The 26,459-nt window shown below is 39.9% G+C and overlaps 1 protein-coding gene across 1 annotated transcript in view; it reads right to left on the reverse strand.

Annotated features, from left to right (window-relative positions):
* Positions 1-1,184: 1,184 nt before the first annotated feature.
* Positions 1,185-26,459, reverse strand: part of fmr1 (fragile X messenger ribonucleoprotein 1) — a 29,862-nt gene continuing 4,587 nt past the window's right edge. The window contains exons 4-15 of the mRNA XM_033632818.2: positions 26,331-26,402; positions 25,516-25,664; positions 24,627-24,720; positions 23,462-23,578; positions 23,066-23,236; positions 22,775-22,853; positions 22,518-22,645; positions 22,277-22,363; positions 14,849-15,098; positions 14,038-14,232; positions 13,329-13,408; positions 1,185-11,066 (exon numbers count right to left, since the gene is read on the reverse strand). Of these exons, the coding sequence (XP_033488709.1) occupies positions 10,863-11,066; positions 13,329-13,408; positions 14,038-14,232; positions 14,849-15,098; positions 22,277-22,363; positions 22,518-22,645; positions 22,775-22,853; positions 23,066-23,236; positions 23,462-23,578; positions 24,627-24,720; positions 25,516-25,664; positions 26,331-26,402 (1,626 nt within the window). The 3' untranslated portion in view covers positions 1,185-10,862. The remainder of the gene's footprint in view (positions 11,067-13,328; positions 13,409-14,037; positions 14,233-14,848; positions 15,099-22,276; positions 22,364-22,517; positions 22,646-22,774; positions 22,854-23,065; positions 23,237-23,461; positions 23,579-24,626; positions 24,721-25,515; positions 25,665-26,330; positions 26,403-26,459) is intronic.

Here is a 26,459-nt window from a genome sequence, read left to right on the forward strand (position 1 = left end):
TTAGATTATTAATACAATACCATATAAATACAACACCAACAGTACATACAGTATAGTTAAAATTAGCCCCACATTTATGAGCTGCAACATTAAAATGATGAACACATTAATGCATCAATACTTATAATGCAGCACTATAATTTATTATTTTCAAATGGGTCATTCTGCATGATGAGTACTTTTACTTTTGGTACTTAAAGAATATTTTAATGAAAATACTTTTGAAATGTTTTTTTGTTTGTTTGTTTGTTTTTTTATTGGCCAAATTATTCACATAAGTCTCTTTCTGTCCAAAACAAATGGACCAGCTGATTTAAACCAGTAAAAACACTGAATAAAGCAGTTTCACATATATCAAAAAAAGTGTTTTTATGACGCTCTTGTCAAGGAGGGGCTGCTAACTTTGGTGGCTGATGTGAAGCAGCGTTTGGTTTGTCTGTTCTGGGCTACTGTAGAAACATGGTGGTACAACAATGCAATCTACCGCTCCCTATGTAGATATAAATAGCTCATTCTAAGGTAAGAAAAAGACAACAATCCTCATATTTGAGGATTTCTGCTAATTGATTCCCCTAATCCTATACACTGGACCTTTATGTAACATTGTGAATGAAGACTTTAATTTGTAACACAGTATTTCTGCACTGTGGCATTGCTACTTTTACCTAGGTAAGTGATCTGAGTACTTCTTTCATCTCTGCTTCCCTGTCTGGACGGCCAACTCAACCAAACATCAGTTACAGAGAGAGTGCCCACCCGGTGAGCGCATAGACTGACTGCACTCTTTCAAAAAAATTCATCCTGAAGCCATGTTTTTTTTTCTGTGGTAAGAACAGTGAAGGAGCATAATTCAGGAAAAGTCTATACCAGTGGAATAACCAGCTAGCGATAGTAAGGATAGCAGAACCAGTTATACAGTGATGGCAGTTGAGTAGGCCATGCGGCCAGTGGAGCCAGCTGCTGTAGTCCCAGAAAATACAATGTAAATAGGGCTTAGTGAGGGCTAAGTGTATTAATGACAGCACGTCCTAATTCCCTCTGCAGGGCCTATAGGTCAAACCATCATCGAACAAGAATTCTGGGCTTCCTTTAGCAATGCTCATCCAACTTTTGGCACAGTTTAGTGCACACTGATAGCTGACAGTGAGATCCTGAAACTTATAAATACAAAGATCAGCCGGAGCTAACGGAGGAAGATCGACCTTTATTTATTGAAACTGCTTGCATACAAAATATATTGCACTATAACCAGACATGTCAACCCAAACATCTTAAATGCTAGTAGTATGTACAAAAGGAAACAAAAAAAATGCCCAAAAGTGCACACGAGGTTTACAGCTTTTTTGACTACCCTGGTTTAAGTATCTACAGATTCTCTGCGTGTCTTCACTTTCTGGCACTATGCTGTTAAACAGCCCACAATGTGTCTAGTTAGTATTCGTTAATGTTATATACATTCCGCTAATATGGAGTATGGCAAGCAATGACAAGGACATTTTTGGGTCGTCTCATCTCATGTGGTTCCACATGAACCATGTTGCAACCCCAGCTGGACACAAGGCTTAGTGAAGTAGGGATGCAAAATGGTCACATGGGACTCTTTTACAGTTGAAAACACTTAAAGTTTTCCGAACTGAAATGGGACTCCCCAATTCAAATTCTTGTGCTTTATGCATTATCACTGTATGTTTGACATATACAGTATCTTCTGGCATATCAAGTCAAAATCAAGGTCTGTTGACAAAGTTGTGTCAATAGTTCGGTCACCTGACCACATTAGCAAGGCAACACAACACAGTGTTGAAGTTTAGATTAATTCAGTCTAATGCCTGGTTTGAATTAGAGCATCCCTTGGGGCAGATGAAGAATGAACGTCATTCACGCAAAATGCAGATTAAATCACTAGCATTCCCCTTCTGCAACCCACTGGATCATGGGTAAAATGTACACTCTATACACCAGAACATTAGAACAGCACAACATCACGACAGTTGAATATCAAGGAAAGCCACTACCCCGCATTTTGCTGGAAAACACCCTCAACAACAAACATTTCATGAGAGAAACGGTGAACGATCCTACAACTATCAGTAACACTGTCAACTGACATGAAATCTCTCATTATGTAAACAGCTGCCAAATCATATTACCTCGAACAGAAAGTAAAGTACCAGTCAATTATAATATCAAAAGTTTCATGTGAGTTAACAGTGCTTCACTATTTTAAAGAAGCATTACTCTTTCAAAATCCATCTTTAAGTATTATACAGTTTTGGTAGAGCCATTCTACTTTATGGAGTACCAAACTACCGTTACTGTTCTAATGTACTGGAGACAGAGGATTGCACTGAGGACAGTGTCATGCCAAAACAAACATAAGACAGTGCAACTAAGTAGCATCTTAAGAACAGTGCATCTGCAAAACATGGATGTCCTCAGCAGTGTTCTTCATAGTGCCATTGGGTATCCCATATGACATCTTACATTGCCAGGCAGAATCAAAATGTACATAGCTTGATCCTGGGAATTAAATGTGTGCATGCTGCTCCTTGTCCTAAACTTTGGTTTGGGATCCCAAATGGTTTGTTTTCCCCTGGAGCTTTCCGTATCACCATATTTGCAATGTTTTTAAAAAGGCTGGTTACCAGATCAAGACGCTACATTTATTTTTCTGCCATGATCTCGACTGATCTCATCTTAAATTAGTGGTTTCCATGGCAGGCCACTGGAAATAGCAGGATTGGATAATGATGTAATAGCCAGTCAGTTATAGGAGACTCTTAATTAAAATCCCCATTTTAGAAATGCTTCATTAGCACCAGTTCTTCAATGACCCAACTGGTCAGCATGCAACAGTCCTCCCTCATCTTTTTTTAAATTTACATTTTCCACTTTAGTACAAGCCTTGGCCTAGCATTACAGTTTGTTAGTAATCCCGCTAAAAATCAAACCAAAGCATGAAAAAGCCATTAAACTGCTTTTGATGATTCACTTCCAGCAGTTAAAAAAGTCTAGCATACACTCTAAACCTGGTGTTTGGAGGCACAATAAAATACACCAACAAGCAGGTTGAAGCAGCCACAGATGCAAAGAAATTCATTGTCTCTGGTGTGACACAGCAGAGAGCTGATGTGAAGGTCGGACCTTTGCAGACTTCTGTAGCCCCAAGGTCTGTAACACCTTCCAAATGCGTCAAACTTGCATGTGGTTCTTTTTGTCAGTTCAAGAGGAACTGGCTTTTGGGAGATAAGTCTCATCACCAGCACCTTGCTGGCTTAACCTTATGAAAATTTTTACACCTGTAAGTCAAAAAGAATAATAAAATGTTAATCTAAATGAAACACCTGTCATTACCCAGCACTGTGGTGACTGAAAAAAACAAGCTGGGTCTCTGTACATGAGAGATGACAAGTCCAGGAAATGACCACATGTACAAGACTCTTCTATCCCGTCAAAGTTTAAGGGAAAGTCCACCTTAAAACATTATTCACAAAGGTTACATCACTTAAGAGGTTAACTTTCCCCAAAGCTGCAGTGCGATACATGTTAGACAAACGTGCTTTCTTTCTGATGTTGAAAGAATTGTTACGCTTTGGAAAATACAGAGTTAGATCACAAAATCAGTACCACTTAAGTGTGTGTGCATAATGTGGAATGAGGATATAGTTAGCTCAAGAATGTACCTTCTTACATCTGCAAAGGTCACTAATTAACAAGTTGTGTCTCACTTGTTGAATCTGTACACAAACAGAACTGTAAAAATACAAGTTGTGGTTTCATGAGAACTGAAACTACTAAAACTTTTTTGGTTTCTGTTTGTGTTTGAAATGAACAAATGATAAATGATGTTTCCATTAGTTTAAAAAGTGTCGGTGGCTGTATTCTAGACATTCAAAGACAGCCAGGCTAGCGTTTCCCCGAGCTTTCAGTTGTTATGCTAAGCAAATTGCCTCCAACTGTTAGCGTACAGACATGAGATTAATATCATTTCTGGGTTTTAGCTTTAAATGACACTCTGACCAAATTTTTATAAAAACATATTAACTCAAAGTCCACTTGCAACTTTTTACCCCCCCCCCCCCCCCCCGAGCTTTTAACTGCATCTCATGGTCCTCCTCAACTTCAAGTTAGCAAGCCCCCAGGAACAGCGCCAGGATTCCGAGCCAATCTGATCTGAGCGGCCAAAACGGTGGAATGACAACTTCCAGGTCTGTCATGTGACCCAAAAAGACTTTCTCCCATAGACGTACTATGTGACATCTGTAAATCCATTTGATCCCTTCAGTCCGATAACATTTTGAAAGTCTATAGGAGTCACAAGATTAGATGTTTATCCCCATTTAGCTTAGTGAAAGGCTAAACTGGAAGTTAGCCGCTTGGCTGGCTAAAGTCTCCAGTGCGCTTGCTCCGTGGGCCCAACAATGCGGAAGATCCGGGTTATTTTACATAAAGAAAATCAAACTTTTTAAGCAACATTTATTGGAATGAACGCTTCCAACACTGTATCCCGTTCTCTTTGTACCTACATGGACCTAAGAAAAGACGTTTGGTCATATGATACGGTCCTATCACATAACCAAACATCTCAAGGTCAGTTTAACTTCAGTCAAAATTCCTGTGTGGGTTTTCATTCCTGAATTCAGCTTTAGGGTGGATTTTCCCTGTCAAATAAAAAAATCAAACTCCATCTCTTTCAGTAACGTAACGCTATTTTTCAAGTTCTGCAGCACTATGGACATTTCATTATTAGTGACAGCTGTGTGTGACTCAACCCTGCTATAGAGGATACTATTTTTTTCACACATCATTAAGTTTATTATCAAGAGCTCTAGCATTTGACTGATATTAAACAGCAAAAAAAAGAGAAAATATCAGGATAAGTGCACGTTTGAAACAATAGTACAAATCTTTTCTCAGACAAATAATGACATCATTATATACAGTTTGCCACCCTCCCTTCTTTTTTTCCATCACTTTTTTTTCTATTTTTTTAAACAATACAAAGCAACTCCATACTGCTGATGCTCTATTGACAATATAGAGGTTACTTTCACTTGAGCCATGTGTCGATGCACTGCAGAGAATGCTTATCGGGATAAAAATGCAACATGGCTGCAGTGTGAATGGCAAGTGAAAGCAAAGGTCCTAACAGATTAGTGAGAGAGAAATGGAGACACCAATAATACTTCTGAAAAATAAAGATGGACTTCTAATCAAAAAAACAAAACAAAAAAAAACAAACAAACAAAAAAAAAAGCCTGTTTCATGATTCATTACTCATGTTACATAACCGTTTCTTGTGACATTTTCTAAAAGGTAAAAGTTCCCCAAGTGTCACTGACTCTAAGTTGATGGTTGTCAGAACTCATCACTGGCTACTCAAGCTGAACTCAAGTCAAGGAGAACTGAGACAAAGTAACACTGATTTAAAACAAAACAAAAAAACTAAACTTATGTATGTCTTTTTGGAACATGTGTCCGAACCTACTGAAAGTCTCCAAAGTCCATAATAAAGATGAACATGCATCGCAAGACTAGAAAGGTACACTGATCTCTGGTGAAAGATAAGACCTGGCTCAACCTCTGAAATCTTTTCAGTTACTTCATAACAGTTACTTTCCGAGAAGGAAAGAGAGCGAAGGGGTAAAGTTACACTGGGTCACATTATTTTGCATCTCGAGGTAACATTTTTAAAAAGGGAGAAATGGCAGTCTTTGCCTTTGGAACAGAACCAAAGGCGCCAAAATAGCCACTCAAGGTCATGAACTGCACTGGGGTACAAAAGTAACTGAATCCATTTCCCAGATCAGTTGAACCAGGTCATAAGCTACGGGCTTATGTTTGTCGTCTGTACAAGGATACAACACCGTAAGCGTTTAAAAAGGATCAGGTGGTTAAAGCAGGCAGTTTCCTGGTGTGCCTAAACCACCGGCGCAAATAACACCCACACCTTAAGTTTAAAGGAAGCTCAGAAATGCTTGGCTTTGCCAGCGATGACCCGCAGTGACTCAACGATGTCACGGCAGGAAGTAGCCACCTTTACACATCTGGTCCATTATCAACGTCTCATCATCCCTGATTTACATGTCTAGGTTGTGATACTAGCCACAATTAAAGGCACATGTCACACAAAATATGGTGAGGTTTCTCTGAGCATTCGCAGCTTTCTAGCTGACAGGTCAGCCTACTTTATGTATAAATCTCGTTTTTTTACCGCAAGATTTTAAGCATCTGTTGAAAATGGAGCACAGTGGATATTTTGAAGTCCAGTGGGTTTTGTTGTGTGTCTGGTTAAAAGTTGATCCAACCTACTGTAAAGTAATGTTATGCTCACTGACGATGCTCCGAACGAATGCTATTTTAGAAAGGAATAGTTCAACATTTTGGGAAATAGGCCATTTTGCTTTCTTGCAGAGAATTCAATGAGAAGATTGATACCAATCTCCTGTCTATCTGTAAGGAATGTGGTGTCAATCTTCTTTTCTAACTTTTCACCAGAGAGCAAAACAGCTGATTTCCAAAAATGTCAAAACAAACCTGTAAGAGCACCACAAAGAGAGAAGCTAGATTTAAAGGCTAACTTTACAAGGTTATTCCTAAACAACTTGTAGGCTAACATTGATTAAATGAGTAGATTTAACCTGGTGAATATTTGATTCCTCAACATTTGTACGTAGAAACACTGAAGCTGAAGAGCACAGCTAATCAACTAGTCCAAATATTCTGCTGGTTACTTGACTTGTTACAGTGAGGAGATACAATATTGTGATTTAATGCCGCGTTGTCCTTAAAAAGATAAGCCGACGTATGCACAGAGAAACTTCGAGAAACTTTTTTTTTTTGCTTAGCTTTTTTGTTTTACAGTGACTTTCTCACATTTCAACAGTTTTGTTTTTTTTTTTAATTCAAACTAACGCTATTATCAATCTGCGTTCAATCATAAATCCACAAGTACTTTCTACACTAGCCCATCTAGGTTACTGCAGTCAGTTTGAATTCAGGGTACAATTCAGGACAGCTGAGAATGTACATGATCTTCAAAGGCCTTCATCTCACATAAAGTGTTCCCTATATATTTCGATGGTGGTGGTGGTAATGATGATGATGATGATGATGATGATGATGATGATCCAACAGCAGGTTGGAACACCTTGAGATAAGAGCTTGAAGTTAACACATTGTTTTGCCTGATGTCTGTTTGATGTCTGAACACCTGCGCTGTTTAAACAAAGTCACTTTCAGCTATTTGATGACACAGCTGTCTCTTTTTGTTTAAGTCTGCATCGGTGTGTCACAGAGGCTGACAAGTTTGGAGCAACGATAGATGAGTGGAAGTGTTATGGGACAAAATGAATGGCCAGAAACTGTAGAGCTCATCTTACACCACTGTGCCTCCCCAAATAGTTTCTAAAAATGCATATAAGGTCAAGGAAACACCCATGCAAGAAACACCTATGTCCTCAAAAAAATTAAAGGGGTGTTACAGTGGGTTTAGACATATAGTATAAAAAGCTTTGATCTTTTCAGAGCAATCAGGTGCTTTTCAGAATGGACCAAATTCACAGACATGGAGAAGCATATACCCAAGGCACTAAGATAAAATAAAAGCCTCATTATGATCTCGAGGAGTGGCAGACTGGACTTGTGGATCAAAATCTTGCATCTTTAACCTGATTTTATATTCAAAACTTCAACTTTTAACTTCACGATTACTTTAATTTAGTCATGTGACATGCAAAGTCCTGCTATTTAACAGCAAAAAGCAGAGAAATGCACAGTTCAAATCATGCATGTAAAAAATGCATTGCACCCTGCATGGCAGCGGAACAGGGCCTGATATTATGGTTTAATAAAGATTACAAATTGTTGTAATAAAAAGTATATTTAAGGTCAGAAGTCAGACTCCTTCCTCCTCCCTACCATTAACAAAATACAGCCAAGAGGAAATAACAAAATTAAATGAGATTAATATAAAAAGTTAAAGTAAGAGGGTTGGGCCCAGAATAAGTTGGAAAACCAGGAAGAATAAAACTTACAGCAAATTTTTATTTTTCAAGGTATAACTCAATGAATGTTTCCTCTACAATAATACTTCAAACAGGTTTACTAACTGCATAACAAAAAGGGATAAACACAAAGGTTTCATAAATTAAAGAAAAGTTCATGTGATCAGGTGACAGGAGTTCAACAGTCACAAAGCTGCCGCCTCAAATCCTGCTACCTGATCAGGTTTGTCTGAAAGCTAAAATTAATTGGACTAATTTCAGTGGCCTCCATCCAAGAGTGCTTTGTTGAATGTAAGCGGAACTGGCCAAAGTAATTTTAGCTCCCAGCCTACGCCCTCTCTGTGAAATATCTCACTGCTGAGGTTGAAAAAGCTTTCATCAGTTTGATACAGGATACAGGTCTTCACCAACGAGATAAACAAGTACTGGGAGGATCATTTAAAAAAGGAGTCCAGTTCTGCTGAGAACAACTGCAGAGATGTTGTCATGAATGTATCAGGACAGCTGGATTAACTGTACCATGAAGCTTTTATTCATGACTGCAGGAACGGCTTCACTCACTGTTTCTTTTATAATGACTGGATACCAATGTGAAGAAACAGGTTTTACCTGTTCCTGGCTATTATGTGCTGAATTTAGAATATCAGTGATGAGATTTACAGCAGGTAGTGTGGGTCTAGTTTTTTGTGCAAGTCCTTAAGTATCAAGGCCAATCCACATAGAGGACGTATGACCCCAGGATTCCTCTGCCTATTTTTTCCCCCCTCTAGCGCCCTTAGAGCAGCACAAATCTTCTGCCATTTATATGTTCTGAACTTATTAACAGTATTTGTAATAACTGGCTCCCAGTCTCACTGAGAGCTTTCTTGTGTTACTGTGCACATATACAGCTTATATGAGCAATCAATGGACCCTAGACTAAATAATGAAGATGGACGTCATGACAGCACCACAAAGTAAAGCTAAAACATCCCCTTGCCCCCTGGTGGCTGGCTGCAGTACAAGTCATATACCCTGCCCCCTCCATGTAAGCAGATGGGACATGGACCAAACTAAAATATCAAAATGCACATCAAATTAACTTTTCCCAAAGTTGGTTTCTGTCATTTTTGGCTGTTTGTTCAAGAGGTCATTTTTATGATAAGTCTGGTTTTAATTAGTTATTCTATGCTATAAAAAAAAGGTTGTGATGTCATGTTTAATAGCTGAATGTGGAAACTGGTGTGCTCACATTCAATGGTGCTATTCACGACTGGGTTGGACAGCGGGAACTCGATACTGCGGAGATCTCTACCGCACAGAATCTGGCTCCAAATGCCATCACCAGCACAAGATGGCAGGGGCCATATCTGTGCTGTTTTGGCTTCATTTTTGTATTGTAGATGGAAGTGGAGACACATTGTCCATCTTTTTTATACAGTCATTGCAATGGATTCATAAATTAAAGCCGGTCACTGTTCACAGAGATGGTTGAACAGAGTCGGGTGGACTGAACGGACAGAACGCTTCAGTAAGGCTTATGCACCCATCTTGCTTTTAATGTCGATGCCCAGTCGCTGTTGGCCAACTCATGAATCCTGGTCAGTAAATTTTAAAAGTTACAGCAGTACGTGCCATTTTGTACCCTGTTGAAGACTGCTGGGAGTTAGTATCTTTTTTAACAGTTTATTTGCATCAGAGTGCCTCAGATTTATGTTTCCCCATTGGTATGTCTCATATGCTGTTGAATTCATGCTTAGTCTAATGCTCCACGAGACTAAAAGAATAACACAGATGACTTGAACCATGAGATAAGTACTCGTTGGCAATTTTTTTCACATGCATACCTGTGAGCATTTCATTCTAAAACATGGACATTTTGAACTCCTCTTTGACTTGCTCAAGTGTCAGCATGGTGATCGGGGTTCAAATGACTATCCCAAAAAAAACAAAAAGAAAATACAACAAAAAAGTGCCCTCTACAAACATTTTTTACCCATCCTGACAGCTCTTGTGTTTCCCATATACAAAGTGAGAAAGATTTGGTATTTTGAAATGACCAAATTAAGTTCAAAAGTCTCTCCGGAGATGCACCAGAAAGATGCTAAATGATTCTACTCAGTATGGTTACAGTATATTATAAATGCAATGTTGTGTTGCAGGTGACTCCCAAGTGTCCAATTTTGAAACTTTAGAACACCAAAAATAAATTCTCATACTGTGGGAAACACTGAGCCCCTAAACTGTGCACTACCAGATCTTTACAATAAACATCCGCAGTAAAAATATGTTTTAAGTGTAGCAGGAACACATATTTCATCCTGCTGTCTGAAGTGGCTGTGACTTTGTGTTTCCTTGTCAACCAATTATTCCCTTGATTTCTTTTTTTCTGGTGTATTAAAGTCCAAACAGGGCCGTGGGAAAAAAAGAAACCCTCCAATTAAGTTGATGCAAAAAAAACAAAACAAAAACAAAAACACACCAAGCAAACAACTGTTTGCTTTGATGGGTAGGGGAGCATGTTTGGGCTTGATGCCTCTGTGAGAGATGAGCTTTAGTTAAATCCCTCCTCTTCTTTTCCTTCTGTCCAAAAAGCAGTTTCCTTTATCTGTCACTCCAGAGAAGAGCAGGAGGTACCTGAACAGTCGAGAACAAACCAGACCAGTCCACTCAAAGAGCTCCACAGAGCAGACCAGCAGATACCAGATCGCCTCTGGTCTACGACTTCACTACGGTAAACTCTTCCTTGCTGATCAAATATGTGTATTCATGTGTTTGACAAAGACAGAGAAAGAAAAAAGCGAGAGAGACTCTACGATGGTGTATGACGAGTTGCCTGTGAGTGTGTCTAAGTGAGAAGGTCCTCCAGTGGTGTATCTACGACACTCCGTTCACCAGCGGAGGAGCGTCCTGTTTGTCCTTCTTCATCCCTCGGTCTCTGATGGGTCTCTGATGGTGATGGCGAGATGGGCCCTCCCCGCTGGCACTGAGGCCACCCTGGGATGAGGAAGGCCCTCCTCCTCCTCCTCGCCCCCCTGAGGAGTGCTGCACGCTGCGCTCGTTGTTACCGTCCACACGGATCTGTGGGAGAAAAGAAGTAAGTACAGTCTGGGTCCACACTTCACAGCTGTGAGGATATGATCCAGGGTATATGCAGGAATCCTGAGGTTAATTTCAATACCTTTTTAAGACTTTTTTAAGTCCTTCCAAAAAAAAAAACCTTAAGACCTCATCGCCACTTCAAGCTGTCTTTAGCAGCAACGCATCTTTAACTTACTAAAAAGTTGTAGTTTGAAATTAAATCTATGGAGCACAAACATACAACAGAACTCAGATAAGATGAGATGGATTTTTTATTGTCTTTTGCTCCTCTGTTTGGTGCTAGGACGTGCGCCGTCGCATGATGTCACACAGGATTTGTTGTATTAATAATTTATGTAATAAAAAAATCGACACTTGGTACTGTGTGACGATATGATATTGCACACAAAAATATTGTGATATTTTTCCACCCCTACATGTCATTTTTAGATTGTCCCATGCCTAAAATACACCATAACTATATGAACATATCTCTCAAATATTACAATTTGAAATAAATAATTAAAATACTAATAGTTAAGCACCAGCATCTGACCTGTAAAAAAAGTAATCACAGCCATAGCTTTACAGATATCCCTTTTCATCAATAAGCTGTTCATGCAGGGGAAATGATTGTGTTCAAATCAAAGCTTTACTGCGCTCATGCACAATACTGAAGTTTCTGTGCGAACAAAGTTTTGTTAATTACTGCAGAAATAGTTTGATGTTGCAGAGAAGAGACAGCATGTGTTGTCTGCTAATAACTCACACAAAGCCAGTCACAGAAATGATTCCGTTTCCGTCAGATTGGTATCTTTTAGTAAGCTCCAAAACATCTCTCCTTTCATGGATTGTTTCAACCTGACTGTTTTCTCATCTGGATCTATCCCAAATATTGCCTGAGATAGGAGTCATTTCTTTGGTTGAGAGAGAAGAAGGAGAAACATGTTCATTTCCTAATTCCAAAAACTCTGACAAATATTTGGTCCTACGTCTAGTAGAACCACATATGTGTCAGAGTTTTGGCCAGTTTGGACTGATGCCCTACTCTGACACAAATAAATACAGGAAAAAGATGTCTGTAAATGTTAACATCATTTTCTTGACCTCAAATAATTAGGGCTGGGCAGCTCTGCTCTTGTATTTCCCAAAGCTCTTCTTCTAACAATTTTTTTCCTACAAGGGAATCTGACTTCCTTCCCATGCATGAAAATAAACAACTCTTTGCAGCTTGGTCCAGTCCTATGCCTGATGGTGCCGCTTCAAACTTTAAAAATTCATAATAAACCAGTCGAACATGCTACGACTTTGCATCTTTTACCAAAAAGTTATGTTCAAGGGGGCAGAAATGTTATTATCTTTGAGCTGCAGGAATTATGATGTCCATCACTGTTTTTCTCGAAAACTGTAAAACTAAAATAACCCTTATCTCCTCCCACATTTTTCACTTAATTGACACCAAATCCGCTACACAGCATCTTCAGACTCTCCAGCACAAACAATCCCGCCAGATTTTTGAGTTATCAAAAACTGAGCATCAAAATGTTTTAGTGTGAACAGGCACTTCAAATTCTCGCTAAATAAATCTCCAATGTTTATGAAAAAAAGACTAGCCTATATGTTCATGTCATGGTAGAAGTAGTGTGGTATATTTCAGATTTGTATCTAAGAAACTTATGACAGTAGTTTGTATTAGTAATTATGTCCTCATGTAAGCTACAAAAGTCAATGGAACAAAGAGCATCTTTAAACTGTCACTTATGGAGCAACCTTTAAAAGCAAAAAATAAAAACATCTCTGTTGTCTAAATGAAGTACAAAAATAGTCTTATTCTCATTCTCGTTAACTGAATTTCTGACACATCTGCCTTTACACGCAGGCCTGGTGATTTTCAAGGTCACAGTGTGAAGCTAATTTCTGGTTTCTCACTTGGCTGGTAGCTCAACAGGATCATGACTTGCCCTTGGTGTCTGAGGTTGTGAGTTTGAGCCCTGGGTGATGCAGAATAAACATGCTAATGCCTACTCAGGCATTGTGCTGTGTGAATTAGAGATACGATTTCTATTTATTGTTAATTCTATTTTGAATTATCAATTGTATTCCTGCTCCTCTTTCTCCTCCTTCTTCTTCTTCCTCCAAATCCAGCAGATACAATTCAATTTAAAAACCGGTGGTTCTGTGTAATGTTGAGAAGTGTTTGCTTGTTATTGTTAGGATTGACACCCAACAGAGCTGATAATTTCAGTGGTGAATGTGTGTCACCTGTAGAGTGTCTTCCTGCGCTCTTGTCTTGGGTTCTCTGACATGACGAGGTCTTGGCTCGCTCCACTGCATGTCATCACCTAAACCAGGACAGACAAATTCAGTCTCAACTCACAGGTATCATCCTCGTTCCCATCACCTCATGGGTGATAAAACTGTAGAGCGAATCAAAGTGGAATCAAAAACCACTGCCTGTCACTGCCATGTTGCCAAAACCTTCAGCAGCCCCTCCAGTCTCAGGCAGCAGCTCGCTGCAGGTATCATCTTGAAAATGAGGTTAAATCTAAATGTGTCATAATTACATTTATGTCAGGGGAAATTCTTTTTTCACTATAAATGTGGATCTCCTTGAAAAGCAAAGACTAAATGAGAATTTATTAGCAAAGGGAGTCTGCAGGGATCTCATTATTGGATTCATTCCCATTCTTCTGGCTATAATTTAATGAAAAGCATCTCAAACTGTTATTTATTTCATTTCACTACACACTCATTTATTTCTCCTTCTTTGTTTTTTAGAACTTGAGTAAAGATCATCTCCATTCATTATCTTCAAATTATCTTCATCTCTGTTTAAATGGGAGACTAACAATAGTTTACCCAAGCTTTTCCACTGTATGTATTTGACTTCTCTTCTCCGTTGAGGACGATCCTGAATGACATGAAATCAATGAAGAAACATGAATGACAGCCAATGATAATTACTGCCTACCTTTATACCCTCCTCTTCCTCTCCCTCCTCGTCCCCGCGGCCCTCCTCCGCCCGCTCTCTTCCGCCCATCTGTCCGTCTGGGCAGGGTCCCTCCTCCTGTCATCAGCTCCTCGGTGGGGGCCAATGACCAATCGCTGAGCTCGTCTCTGTGGTCTGACTCCGTCTCTGAAGCATTGGATGCCTCCGAGTTGGTGCCTGGGGGGACGGCGCACACAAATCAAACTTCATTAAACTGCCTCAGCGAGACAACGTGGAATTAACAATTAAATAATTGTTTCACCAGGATGGATGGATACTTTACTGATCCCGAGGGATATTTAGGCACCCAGTACCATATGTAAACACAGATCAACATACAAACAGAGAATATAAGCTTAAGAATAAAAACATAACATTTTGTTTAAGAAAAACTCTCCATTCTGTACTGATATCCTTGTACGAGCTGGATGTTTCATGTACTTCACATTGAAATAAAGGAAACACTTATTTTACCCTGAAAAAAGGACCACTGTACACAAAGAGAGAAGTAATTACCTTTCATCAGATATGGCTGAAAATAACCTCGATCTAAACCAGAGAATCGGCTCTTTTGCTTAGTCATTGTGCCTTTACATCCGACCCAATGACACCACTTGCACTCCGCTAACTCCAACACTTGAGATGAGTATTTCATATTAAAGCTCCAGATCATTTAGTTGAGCCTTTATGTGTGCCAGCACAGTGCTTGAAAGCAAGATATAAATGTAACTGATTCAAACACGTTTTAATGAATTCACTTGTTCTTTATCAAGGTTTAGTCATTTTATCGTACCTGAGGCGAAAGCTGCACCTCCTCCTCTTCGCCCTCTGGCACCTCTTCCTCCCCCTCCTCCATAGGGTTTCCCTCCTCCGCCTCCGCCTCCTCCTGCTCCTCTCCCCATCCCCAGCCCCATGCCGTTATCGAACACATAGGTTTTGTCTTTAAGGTTTCGGGGTCCCGTCCCTCCTCCTCCACCTCCCCCTCCTATCTGTCTCAGCTGCTCGTCGATCTGAAGACGCTCCAGACGAAGCTGATCCACCTCCTGTGGACATGAAGAATAAGGAAAACATATTTTTACATGCACACTAGTAGTCTGGTTTTAAATACATATTGTAGCACCCTGGTAGAGCAGGTGAAGCGGAAAGTCTGTCTCCAAGCATTTGCCATGGTAGCAAGTTTGTGGATATCAGACTCGCATGACTCGCATTTTTTTGTAACATTACTGCCTCTGTTGTGTTTGCTATTGTGCTCTTGTGCTCCCCCTGTTTCTACAGTATATCAATTGTTATTTCAGTCAGTATTAGGGGCAAATATAGTTTGAGTATGAATGTTATTGTGTGTGGGTTTGGTGACATTCCCTCTGATGCAGGATCTACACCATACACTACTGACTTCCAGGAGATGACTCCCTTAACTGGGCTCTGAACTGGATCTTAATTTGTAGAGAGCACTTACAGTAAGGCTGGTTCTTTTATCAGTATTTGAAGAAAACAGTGAGTGAAATTAGTGGATCAGAAAAATGGGTTTAGGTGTAATTCAGGGTTGTACACGCAGTCTCTCCTCTCTGTATTTTTCTCTCCTGCTCTGTGTCGGTAGCTCATTTTTAAAACCTGAGCTGAATTAGTAGATCATATGCTATTTGAAAACAGATACACTTGTTGCATTAACTGGATTATTAATAACTATGCTGGATGTGGTTCTTCATCTGATTACCTGTAAAGCAAAGGGAGGAACTGATAAAAAATGTGCCCACTGCGTTACTGTTTTTGAGGATTTCATTATAATGTTATGATGGTTATCATCATAAGTTTTCTTCTACTGACTAATGAGAGGTGAGAAGGCACTTCAGAACATGGCAGGCAGTGATCAGGATACTGATCAACCAATGATTAACATCTGCAGGTTTCTTAAAATCTTATGATGATGTGCAAATAAATACTATAATAATAGATACTCCAAAACCTAAGTCTTTACTGGCATACAAATGTACATGCAAACACCCTCATCTTACAGAGGTCAACATTTGATTTATATGAACACAAAAGGTCAGCAGTGTGGCTAATATTTGTCACCAATAAGGTAGAAAAAGTTCAACAGTTTGAGAAACATTTGCTTTCTTGCAGAGCCTTTGATGAGAACATCAATACTGCTCTCAGGTCTGTCTGTTAAATATGAAACTAAAGCCAGGGGACAGTTAGCTTAGCGTGGGACAAAGAATAGAACGGGGGGACTTCAGGGTCAGAAATTAACACCCGCCAAGTGCCAAATACGGGTAGATTTTCCATGGGGCAAGTAAATCTCGGAAGGCTATCCACCACACTGGCAAGTAAATGTTTGTACCAAAATAGTCATGTCATATAATAAACTACGCTAAGACTTTCTACTGCCTTTTGGTGTCATTCAGGGGCACACTGCTCTGTGGCTCATGTGCTGTCTGTTTCACACATGAAGCTGACCGTCTCCTTCCAACCTCTCCAAGTAACAAGTGTCATTAATACACATACTCCAGGCACAACATTTAGTTAGAAATAAACAAAACCAGAGTGAAATTGAAGGAAAACTGAAACAACTGCATGAGAGTCAATGGAGCACAGTTGTGCTGTTGTCAGATGCTGGTCTGAGCCGGCCCAATGCTATGCTATGATTGGTCAATCTCTGTGTCTGGGGGCGGGACTTGGTGGAGGGTCAATTTTACGGTGAACAAAGAGCATGGATACCAATGAGGCCAAGAGGCGAAGCTCCGTTGAATTTTTGCCAACAGCCATTAGGGGCGCTGCGGTAGCACTGCCGCCATTTTGGACTGTTGAGCTTGGACTGTTGCGCCCAGACAACATGCAAGATGTCAAGGAGAGAGGAGAAAAAAGTAAAAGAAAACAGTGTAGTGCAATTAACTGCAACAACTATCAGTGGAACACCCCGCACCTGGCCTTCCACCATTTCCCAAAGGATCCCGACAGGTAAGAACTCCTGATGTGTAAGTTTTAAAGTGTTTTAATATCAATTTAATATGCCAGTTTTGGAGGGAAGATAACACTTATATATATATATATATACATACATACATACACACACATACACACACATATACATATACATATATATATATATATATATATATATATATATATATATATATATATATATGGCCTCTTGGACCATTTATATCAGAAGTGATTACTGCTTTAGCATTAAAAGATATCATATTAAAATAGCCTATATTAGGGATGCACTGAATATTCGGTAACCAAATACATTCGGCCAAATAATGCAAAAAAACCACACATTCGGTATTCGGTGGAAGAAGTTAAAAGCAAGGCTGAATAATAGCGGCGTATTTTGATAACGCAATCAAACAGTGTGCCGTGACGGGCGGAGTAAAATGTCAGCAGTGTGGCGATCCGTCCGTCACAGCACTCACATTTGCGACTAAAAATAGTTTTGAGCGAGCAAAATAGGCTTAAATCATTCATCACACTGTGCGAGCAGCCTACAGATTTCAACCACCAGCAGAAACAAAAGGCGAATGCCACCGATTGTGGGTTGAACGGGGGTCACAGACACAGACAGTAATGTATTCCTGTCAAATACGGCGGCCATCAGCTTACCGGCGACGGAGAAGTCGGCTCCAATATATCCTCTTCTTGGCGTCATGACTGCCCAGAAGTACCTGAACAGCCGAGCCAGCCGAACACAGGTATGTGACGTGTCAGAGGAGAAACGAGCCGTTCACGGCCCACAAACCTCACCGCACTTCAGGGACTGTCCTTTACTTATGAAGGGGAGGAGGGTGGCTGGTTGATTCTTATTTTATTTATTTATTTTATTTTGATCCCCCCTATGTTCATCACTCATTGATGCTGTTTTTGAAGTATGAATAGGTCAATAAGTAATTTATTCCATTGAAATATCATTGATGTATTATAGAAAAGTAATTTATCTTTTTATAAATGACAAAAGGCACATCTGTCTCATTTTCGCTGTGGTATCGTGATACTACTCAGAACCATGATATTTTCATTGGTATCGTACAGTGGGATCCAATTTTGGTACCGTGACAACACTAATCTGGAGGGGGTTCATCTGCAAAAACTAATGAACAACTAAACAACGATATTCGGTATTCGGTACTCGGTATTCGGCCAAGCGTTTAATATTATTTGGCTTCGGCCACAAACTTTCATTTCGGTGTATCCCTAGCCTATATATTATTATTATTATTATTATTATTATTATTACTGTCCACTTACTGTACAAACTGTAAATAAATCTTTATTCCTGACTATGTGACGTTGCCATTAATGTGTTTCTAGTTAAAATATTGGAATTTTTTTTTTTTTTGGTAGATTGGCTTATGGGGTGATTTTGAAGGAGTAATTAATTTAATCTTCTCATAAGTGGATGTAATACGTAGAGATGCCATCTAGGCCGTTTTTCTTCGTTTTTTTTTTTTAAAGTCTATATTTTGCTTTACAACAACATGAAAAAGCAGCTGTGACCAAGCTATCACGAGGTGAGTAGCATTGTAAGCATAATTAATAGCGAGATACTTCAGTTTGTCTGTGTGTTTTTTTATGCAAGCAGGTCTGCTGCGGTCTGCTGACAGTCCAAAATGGCGGCGGTAGGACGAAAACCATGGGCGAGTCTGTTGCTATGGGGCGTTCTATTGAGCTTCGCCTCTTGGTATCCATGCTCTTTGTGGTGAAGACAACACTCCAGGAAGTTACTGCTCCTAGCCAAGAAATAGCCTAACACATAATCCTCCATAAAACATCTGTACAAAATGTTTGTGTGCGTATATCTTATTATATAATGATGAAAACTCTGTCTGTGGGTGTGTCTGTGAGTCTGTTCCACCTTTTTCTCCTCACTGATTTGGTCAATCCATGTGAAATTTGGCACAGTGGTAGAGGGTCATGGAGGATGAGAATGAAGCAATATTACATCAATTAGCCAAAGGGGGGCGCTATAGCAACCGACTGAAATTGCAAACTTTGAATGGGCATATCTCATGCCTGTATGTTGTAGAGACATGAAACTTTGTACAGAGATGCTTCTCCTCATGAGGAACAAATTTGCCTCAAGAACCCATAACTTCCAGTATATAGATTTTCCGCCATTTTGAATTTTTTGAAAAACACTTAAAATTGATCTCCTCCTAGGAAGTTTGACCGATCTGCATGAAATTCTGTGAACATAATCTAGGGACCAATATCTAAAGTTCCCTCTTGGCAAAAGTTGGAAAACTTAAAAACTGAGGTTCTATAAGGCAATGAATATTGCAGAGGGCATGGCTCATCACATAAAGGTGTATAACATCTCAAGGTTTTCACCGGTTACGACGCAACTTTGTAGGCATATGACCACACATAATCTGAGGGGACCCCTCCATTATTGACCCCATCAAACAAAATGGGGGCGCTAGTGAGCTAATTTCTTATCTAGGCCTAACCACCATATTGATTTTTACTAAACTTGGTAGATATGTAGAACAGGATGCCTCAAGGTGACTGGAGAAATTTAACTCTAATTGGCAACTAGGTGGCGCTATAACAACACAAAAATGCTTAAAAATGGCTAAAATGCGACCGATTGCTGTGGCTCCCCCTGTGGCCCAATGTTGTTGTTTTTTTTTGTAATTTTTGGTATGATTAAGTCATGGTATGGTATGCTGTACATAATCACGGAAACTGTCAGTCAGTCATTCTGTCTGTCCCACGTTTTTCTACTCACTGACGTGGTCAATCTATGTGAAACTGCACATAGGCACTGAGGATTGGCATAGATAGAAGGTGACAAAGCTACCAGTGGGTATAGACTAGTATGTATGTATATATACAGTACAGGCCAAAAGTTTGGACACACTTTCTCATTCAATGCGTTTTCTTTATTTTCATGACTATTTACATTGTAGATTCTCACTGAAGGCATCAAAACTATGAATGAACACGTGGAGTTATGTACTTAACAAAAAAAGGTGAAATAACTGAAAACATGTTTTATATTCTAGTTTCTTCAAAATAGCCACCCTTTGCTCTGATTACTGCTTTGCACACTCTTGGCATTCTCTCGATGAGCTTCAAGAGGTAGTCACCTGAAATGGTTTCCACTTCACAGGTGTGCCTTATCAGGGTTAATTAGTGGAATTTCTTGCTTTATCAATGGGGTTGGGACCATCAGTTGTGTTGTGCAGAAGTCAGGTTAATACACAGCCGACAGCCCTATTGGACAACTGTTAAAATTCATATTATGGCAAGAACCAATCAGCTAACTAAAGAAAAACGAGTGGCCATCATTACTTTAAGAAATGAAGGTCAGTCAGTCCAGAAAATTGCAAAAACTTTAAATGTGTCCCCAAGTGGAGTCGCAAAAACCATCAAGCGCTACAACAAAACTGGCACACATGAGGACCGACCCAGGAAAGGAAGACCAAGCGTCACCTCTGCTTCTGAGGATAAGTTCATCTGAGTCACCAGCCTCAGAAATCGCAAGTTAACAGCAGCTCAGATCAGAGACCAGATGAATGCCACACAGAGTTCTAGCAGCAGACCCATCTCTAGAACAACTGTTAAGAGGAGACTGCGCCAATCAGGCCTTCATGGTCAAATAGCTGCTAGGAAACCACTGCTAAGGAGAGGCAACAAGCAGAAGAGATTTGTTTGGGCCAAGAAACACAAGGAATGGACATTAGACCAGTGGAAATCTGTGCTTTGGTCTGATGAGTCCAAATTTGAGATCTTTGGTTCCAACCGCCGTGTCTTTGTGAAACGCAGAAAAGGTGAACGGATGGATTCCACATGCCTGGTTCCCACTGTGAAGCATGGAGGAGGAGGTGTGATGGTGTGGGGGTGTTTTGCTGGTGACACTGTTGGGGATTTATTCAAAATTGAAGGCACACTGAACCAGCATGGCTACCACAGCATCCTGCAGCGACATGCCATCCCATCCGGTTTGCGTTTAGTTGGACCATCATTTATTTTTCAACAGGACAATGACCCCAAACACACCTCCAGGCTGTGTAAGGGCTATTTGACCAAGAAGGAGAGTGATGGAGTGCTGCGGCAGATGACCTGGCCTCCACAGTCACTGGACCTGAACCCAATCGAGATGGTTTGGGGTGAGCTGGACCGCAGAGTGAAGGCAAAGGGGCCAACAAGTGCTAAACACCTCTGGGAACTCCTTCAAGACTGTTGGAAAACCATTTCAGGTGACTACCTCTTGAAGCTCATGGAGAGAATGCCAAGAGTGTCCAAAGCAGTAATCAGAGCAAAGGGTGGCTATTTTGAAGAAACTAGAATATAAAACATGTTTTCAGTTATTTCACCTTTTTTTGTTAAGTACATAACTCCACATGTGTTCATTCATAGTTTTGATGCCTTCAGTGAGAATCTACAATGTAAATAGTCATGAAAATAAAGAAAACGCATTGAATGAGAAGGTGTGTCCAAACTTTTGGCCTGTACTGTATATATATATATATATATATATATATATATATATATATATATATATGTATATGTATATGTGTATGTATATGTAGTGAGCTTTAGAAGGGCTAGTGGGCATTTTTTTTTCCAATTTCCAGTATTTTCTGCTAAGTTACACTAACTGTCTCCTGGTGGTAGCTTCACATTTTACAGATGTGAGAGTGGTATCAATCTTCTCATTAACTCTCAGCAAGAAAGCAAATAATGCAGAACTATTCCTTTATACATTTGTGTGTATGTATTCAAAATGCCTGAGTATTATAATGCTCATGTGGAAAAAACATTTTTTGGTCATTGTGATTACTTAAAAAAGCCCACAAATAGTTCCTGTTTTAATATTTTACTGTTAGGACTTGCACACAGCATGGGGAAAAATGTGACAAAAGCATGAGCCTAGATTTTTCTGGTAAACATATTCTCTTTTGTTAAAGCAAATATAGTGACTTTTTTTTTTTTAAGATTATTTTTATGGGCTGTTTGCCTTTAATTGACAGGACAGTGTGTGAAATGGGGAGAAAGAGAGAGTGGGTGGTGACACGCTGCACAGGGCCGCAGGCCAGACTCGAGCCCGCAGCCGTTGCAGCGGGGCACATGCCTCTGTGGGTATGTGGGGCGTCTGCACTATCCACTACTCTACCGACGCCCCATATAGTGACATGTTAGGTTATAGTCAAAGGGATTTGTCTAAAATGAAAACTGCTGATACAAGATATTGTGATTACTAATAATTATGTACCTTAAGGTAGTTGAGGTGATAGTCCAGCAGTACTGTAGCATTGGAGATGCTTTCCTTGGTCCCAACAAATACAAATGGCACCATCCCCTGTGAGAGAGAGAGAGAGAGAAAGAGAGAGAGAAAGAGAGATTCACTTCTCTTTCTTTAATATGATCTATTCTCAAAGCAGAGGTCAATGTTTCAGGGGTATGAGGGTTAAAAACAAAGTTCAGCCATTTACTGTGTTTTCTTTCCCACTGACCTCATCTGCAGCCGCTGCTGCTGCTGCTGAGGGCTTTTTGTCATTCTCAGGCTCAATACGAACCCGAACCACCCCAGACTTATCAACCACTTCCTGGATCAGTTTGCCGTTTTTGCCTATCACCTTCCCTGTAAGGGCAAAAACATCATTAGTCAGAGTCTGTTAGGACTTTGAAGTTCATTCATCTGGCTAATTCCTAAGTAAACTCAAGTCACTCCATGAATAACCTCACTGTCTCAGTTGAGTGATTTTCTCACCTACTAAGTTCCGGGGAACTTTGATAACATCTTCAGAGAACTCCAGGAAACTCCTCGCCATACGGACAGCATCCTGGTCCTTAAACAAACAACAAGAACAAAACAAATGTATTGTAACGTCTGTTCACCTTTATCATAACAATATAAGTAAAAGCAAGCTCTGAAACATGTTTTACCAGATCATACAGCCTATATAGCAGGTAAAAATCTCTACACTCATGTCTGTATAGTAACAGCACAAATGGACGTATCCATTAGAGTGTCAGTTCACTTATGTATTAGATATCCTACCTCTCCGTATATGTGAAAGGTGCACGTCTCCTCGTCCAGGTCTATGTTAGTGACTCCAGGGACTTTACGTGCTTGCTGTATGTTGGCCCCATGAGTCCCGATGGCCAGACCCATTAGATCATCCCGGACTGCAAACTGTTCATGAAACCGTGACGCCAACTGTCTGGAACTCTGCAGAAACATAATCAGAGGAACAAACAGAAAAACATGAACAAAAACATTATAACAGAGTGTGTAGGAATTATGTGATTCCTGAAAATAAAATGAAATTCAAAATGATTAAATTATACAAAGAAGAACACACATATATTTGAAGTTACAGTTGTCTGTAAGCCTCTTTGTGTGTGTGAGTGTGTGTGTGTGTGTGTGTGTGTGTGTGTGTGTATAAATATCTACCTCGAGTTGTCTGTTGGCCTCTTCGTTCCTCAGCATGAGAGACAGTTTGGTGCGGAGGCTCCTGAAGTGCATGTCACTCATCATATTGGCCCGCTTTGTTGTGACCTCATTCACAGACTGCGATAACAATAAAAGGTTTATTAACACAAAGCATCTGAGTTTAGGATTGGATGAGATATTGTTTAAAGTCACACTGCAGGGTGTCCCAATCAGACTGTATCAATGGATGAGTAAAGAATTGGACTATATGTATAAAAAGTACTTTAAGCAATGGTTAGACCACTTTTGTCTTTATGTTTTTAAATCTACAGTTGGTGACTATAAAAGTAATATTTGTCATTTTTTCTGAATCTGTCACCATATTCACACAGTAACACGTGAGACAGATAATATATAAAAAAAATCACGTTCGTCTGCTTCCTCATACTGCTGCTAATGGCAACAGGCCTTTTTCACAGCAGGCATTTTAACATGTGATAGTAGAAGACGCACAGGTGTATCTAATAACATTATTAATAGCTGCATTCCATTTCGGGGAGGTCCTGGTATTGTGCATGCTGGCTCACTGAAATAGCTCACTGGCAGACTTAATGAAACTGAGTCATTATTAACGCCATCATTTTCACCTGCGCTTTTCCTACTATGATAATTCAAAATATCTGCTGTGGAAAAGATACATTGCTATAATTTATGGCGGGTAAACGAAACCAACCGCGTCTCTAACACAGCTGTCAATCACTGCTCATGAACTGCGGTTAAACTGTCAAACTACGCAGCACTGATCAAATACAAATTAAGATTCTGTTACTGCATTACCTATTTCTCACCTTAAATATTTTCAGAAACCTTTTAGTGTACTGCTTAGCTGTAAAATGAGAAAGTGTGTGACCCAGCTGTCATGTTGGATGTGGTCAAACCAAAAGCAGGCACCACCCACTGGCCAGAGCAAACTTTCTCATCTTACAGTTAAACAGTACACTAAAAACAATGCAGTAATACAGACTTGGTTTATGTTTGATCAGCACAGCCTAGTTTGACAGTTTAGCCACAGCTCAGGAGCAGTATTACTGTCAGGATATTGAGACAGTTTCAGCACAAATAACAACAAATTATTTTTATAAAAGTTACCAGCTCTGGCTTCAAGTTAAAAAGTTGTTCAACCAACCAAAATGACCAGCTGCTTTTTCTCCGAGTCATAGGTGACATTAAACGCTCCCACGGCCTTTTTAAAGTCCTTGTGCGCTGATTCCTTGGAGCACCTGTAAACACACATATTCATGTCATGTTAATTTATGTCCCTAAATGATTCAGTAATCATTACTGACTATGGATTTAGTGGCATGTTTGAACATACCTACAATTCATTGTATATTTCTGTAAAGCTGAGACACAGTGCTGCTTTCTAATAAGGCTATATTTAGTCTTTTCAGAGCCTAATACAAATGTGCATATGTAGCCCACTTATAGCATTTATTAAAGGCGTATAAGAGTTTGATTCTTACATTAACAGGTTTTACAGGATAAAACCTACAGTATGTGACTCACACCTCAAACTGTTGCTGCAGTGCTGCATTAGTGGCATATACAGTACCACTCCTTACTGCCAGCATTGACACAGTGTCATCTATAAACACCCAGACACTGTGCTCCTCTGACAGATAAGGCTACACATCAGCAGGTTCTGTTTAAAAGTTGTATCCTCCTGACAAGGTACTGACCTGTGTAGGCAACGGTCACCTAGTTTAACACCTTGGGTTATGCTAAGCTTGCAGACTGCCTTCACGAAAACCAGTCATTTAATGCTACCATGGCCCAGCAGCTGATGGAGAACCCTAATTGCTTTTAAACTGAAATTCTCTTGAAATGTCAAACTGTGAAATATTCTGGTGTTTGTGCTTTTCCCCCCCTCTCCTCTTTGCTTCACTTTCAACTTGCACAGTCAATACTGGGCCCAAGTTCTAAGCACAAAGCCTGCTGGAATTGATCTAACCAAAAGGCTACTCACATGCCCTGAGGTGTATTTGCGAGACATAGAAGTTTCATATCAAACTTACATCTGCCGTAGATCCTCAGGTACATCCAGTCTGATCTTGATGAAGGTGGTTTTGGTGGCTGGTTTATTTGGGTTGACCGGCCGTAACCGCTCCAGCGTCACTATCTCATTTAATGTAGCGTCACATGCGGCGTACTCTATTACGTAAAACTGGAGATACAAAGAGACAAGGAAATGTCAGTTCCAATTTTTGCACATTACGAAAAGCAAAATGTGTGACAGCAGGGCTGAAAAAGGTAAGTAACAACCGTGAGTGAATAAACAGAATTTTTAATAACGCAACTAAAACGTTCTGGGGAGAAAGTGGGTAAGGAAAAAACAAAGAGAAAGGGAGATGGAGAAGGAGTGCTAGAGGCATCAAAGGACGGTTCATGAGATAAAGTGTAAAACCAGGCCAAAAAGAAAGAAATGGGGAGTAGGAAAAAAAGTGCTCACAGCAGTGAGACGTGTCTGACAGGTTAGCCTAAATTGAATCTTACATGCACTCATTCTACAGTTGATGTTTGTATCCTGATCACAGCAGTGAGACCTTGAACTCAGGAAGTAAACTCACTAGCATCCACTATCAAAACTAACATAGTCTCCAAAAAATGATGGCTGATTATCCACACTGAGTCACTTCAGGAACCTTAAAGGACATCTATATTTTTCTGGGTATTCTGAACCACTATGATATATGAACCACTGAAGACTGACTGATGTGAACATTGACGTTGTCACAACACTACTTTCTGCGGTTTCAATTTGACTGATATCCTGATACCCATCTCTGTATTGCTGAACGATACTGTAACCCAGACTTCGAAAGAGCCCTACCTCTCCTTTGACCATGCGAACCTTGGCCAGCCACCATCCACATGGCTCCTTGTCATTAGCCCTGGAATATACCTGGCAACACACACAAACACACGGAGTCAATTTCACAAAGCTTTCCACTCAATACCC

The sequence above is a fragment of the Epinephelus lanceolatus genome, chromosome 7 (assembly GCF_041903045.1).
Source record: "Epinephelus lanceolatus isolate andai-2023 chromosome 7, ASM4190304v1, whole genome shotgun sequence".
Classification (NCBI taxonomy): domain Eukaryota; kingdom Metazoa; phylum Chordata; class Actinopteri; order Perciformes; family Serranidae; genus Epinephelus; species Epinephelus lanceolatus.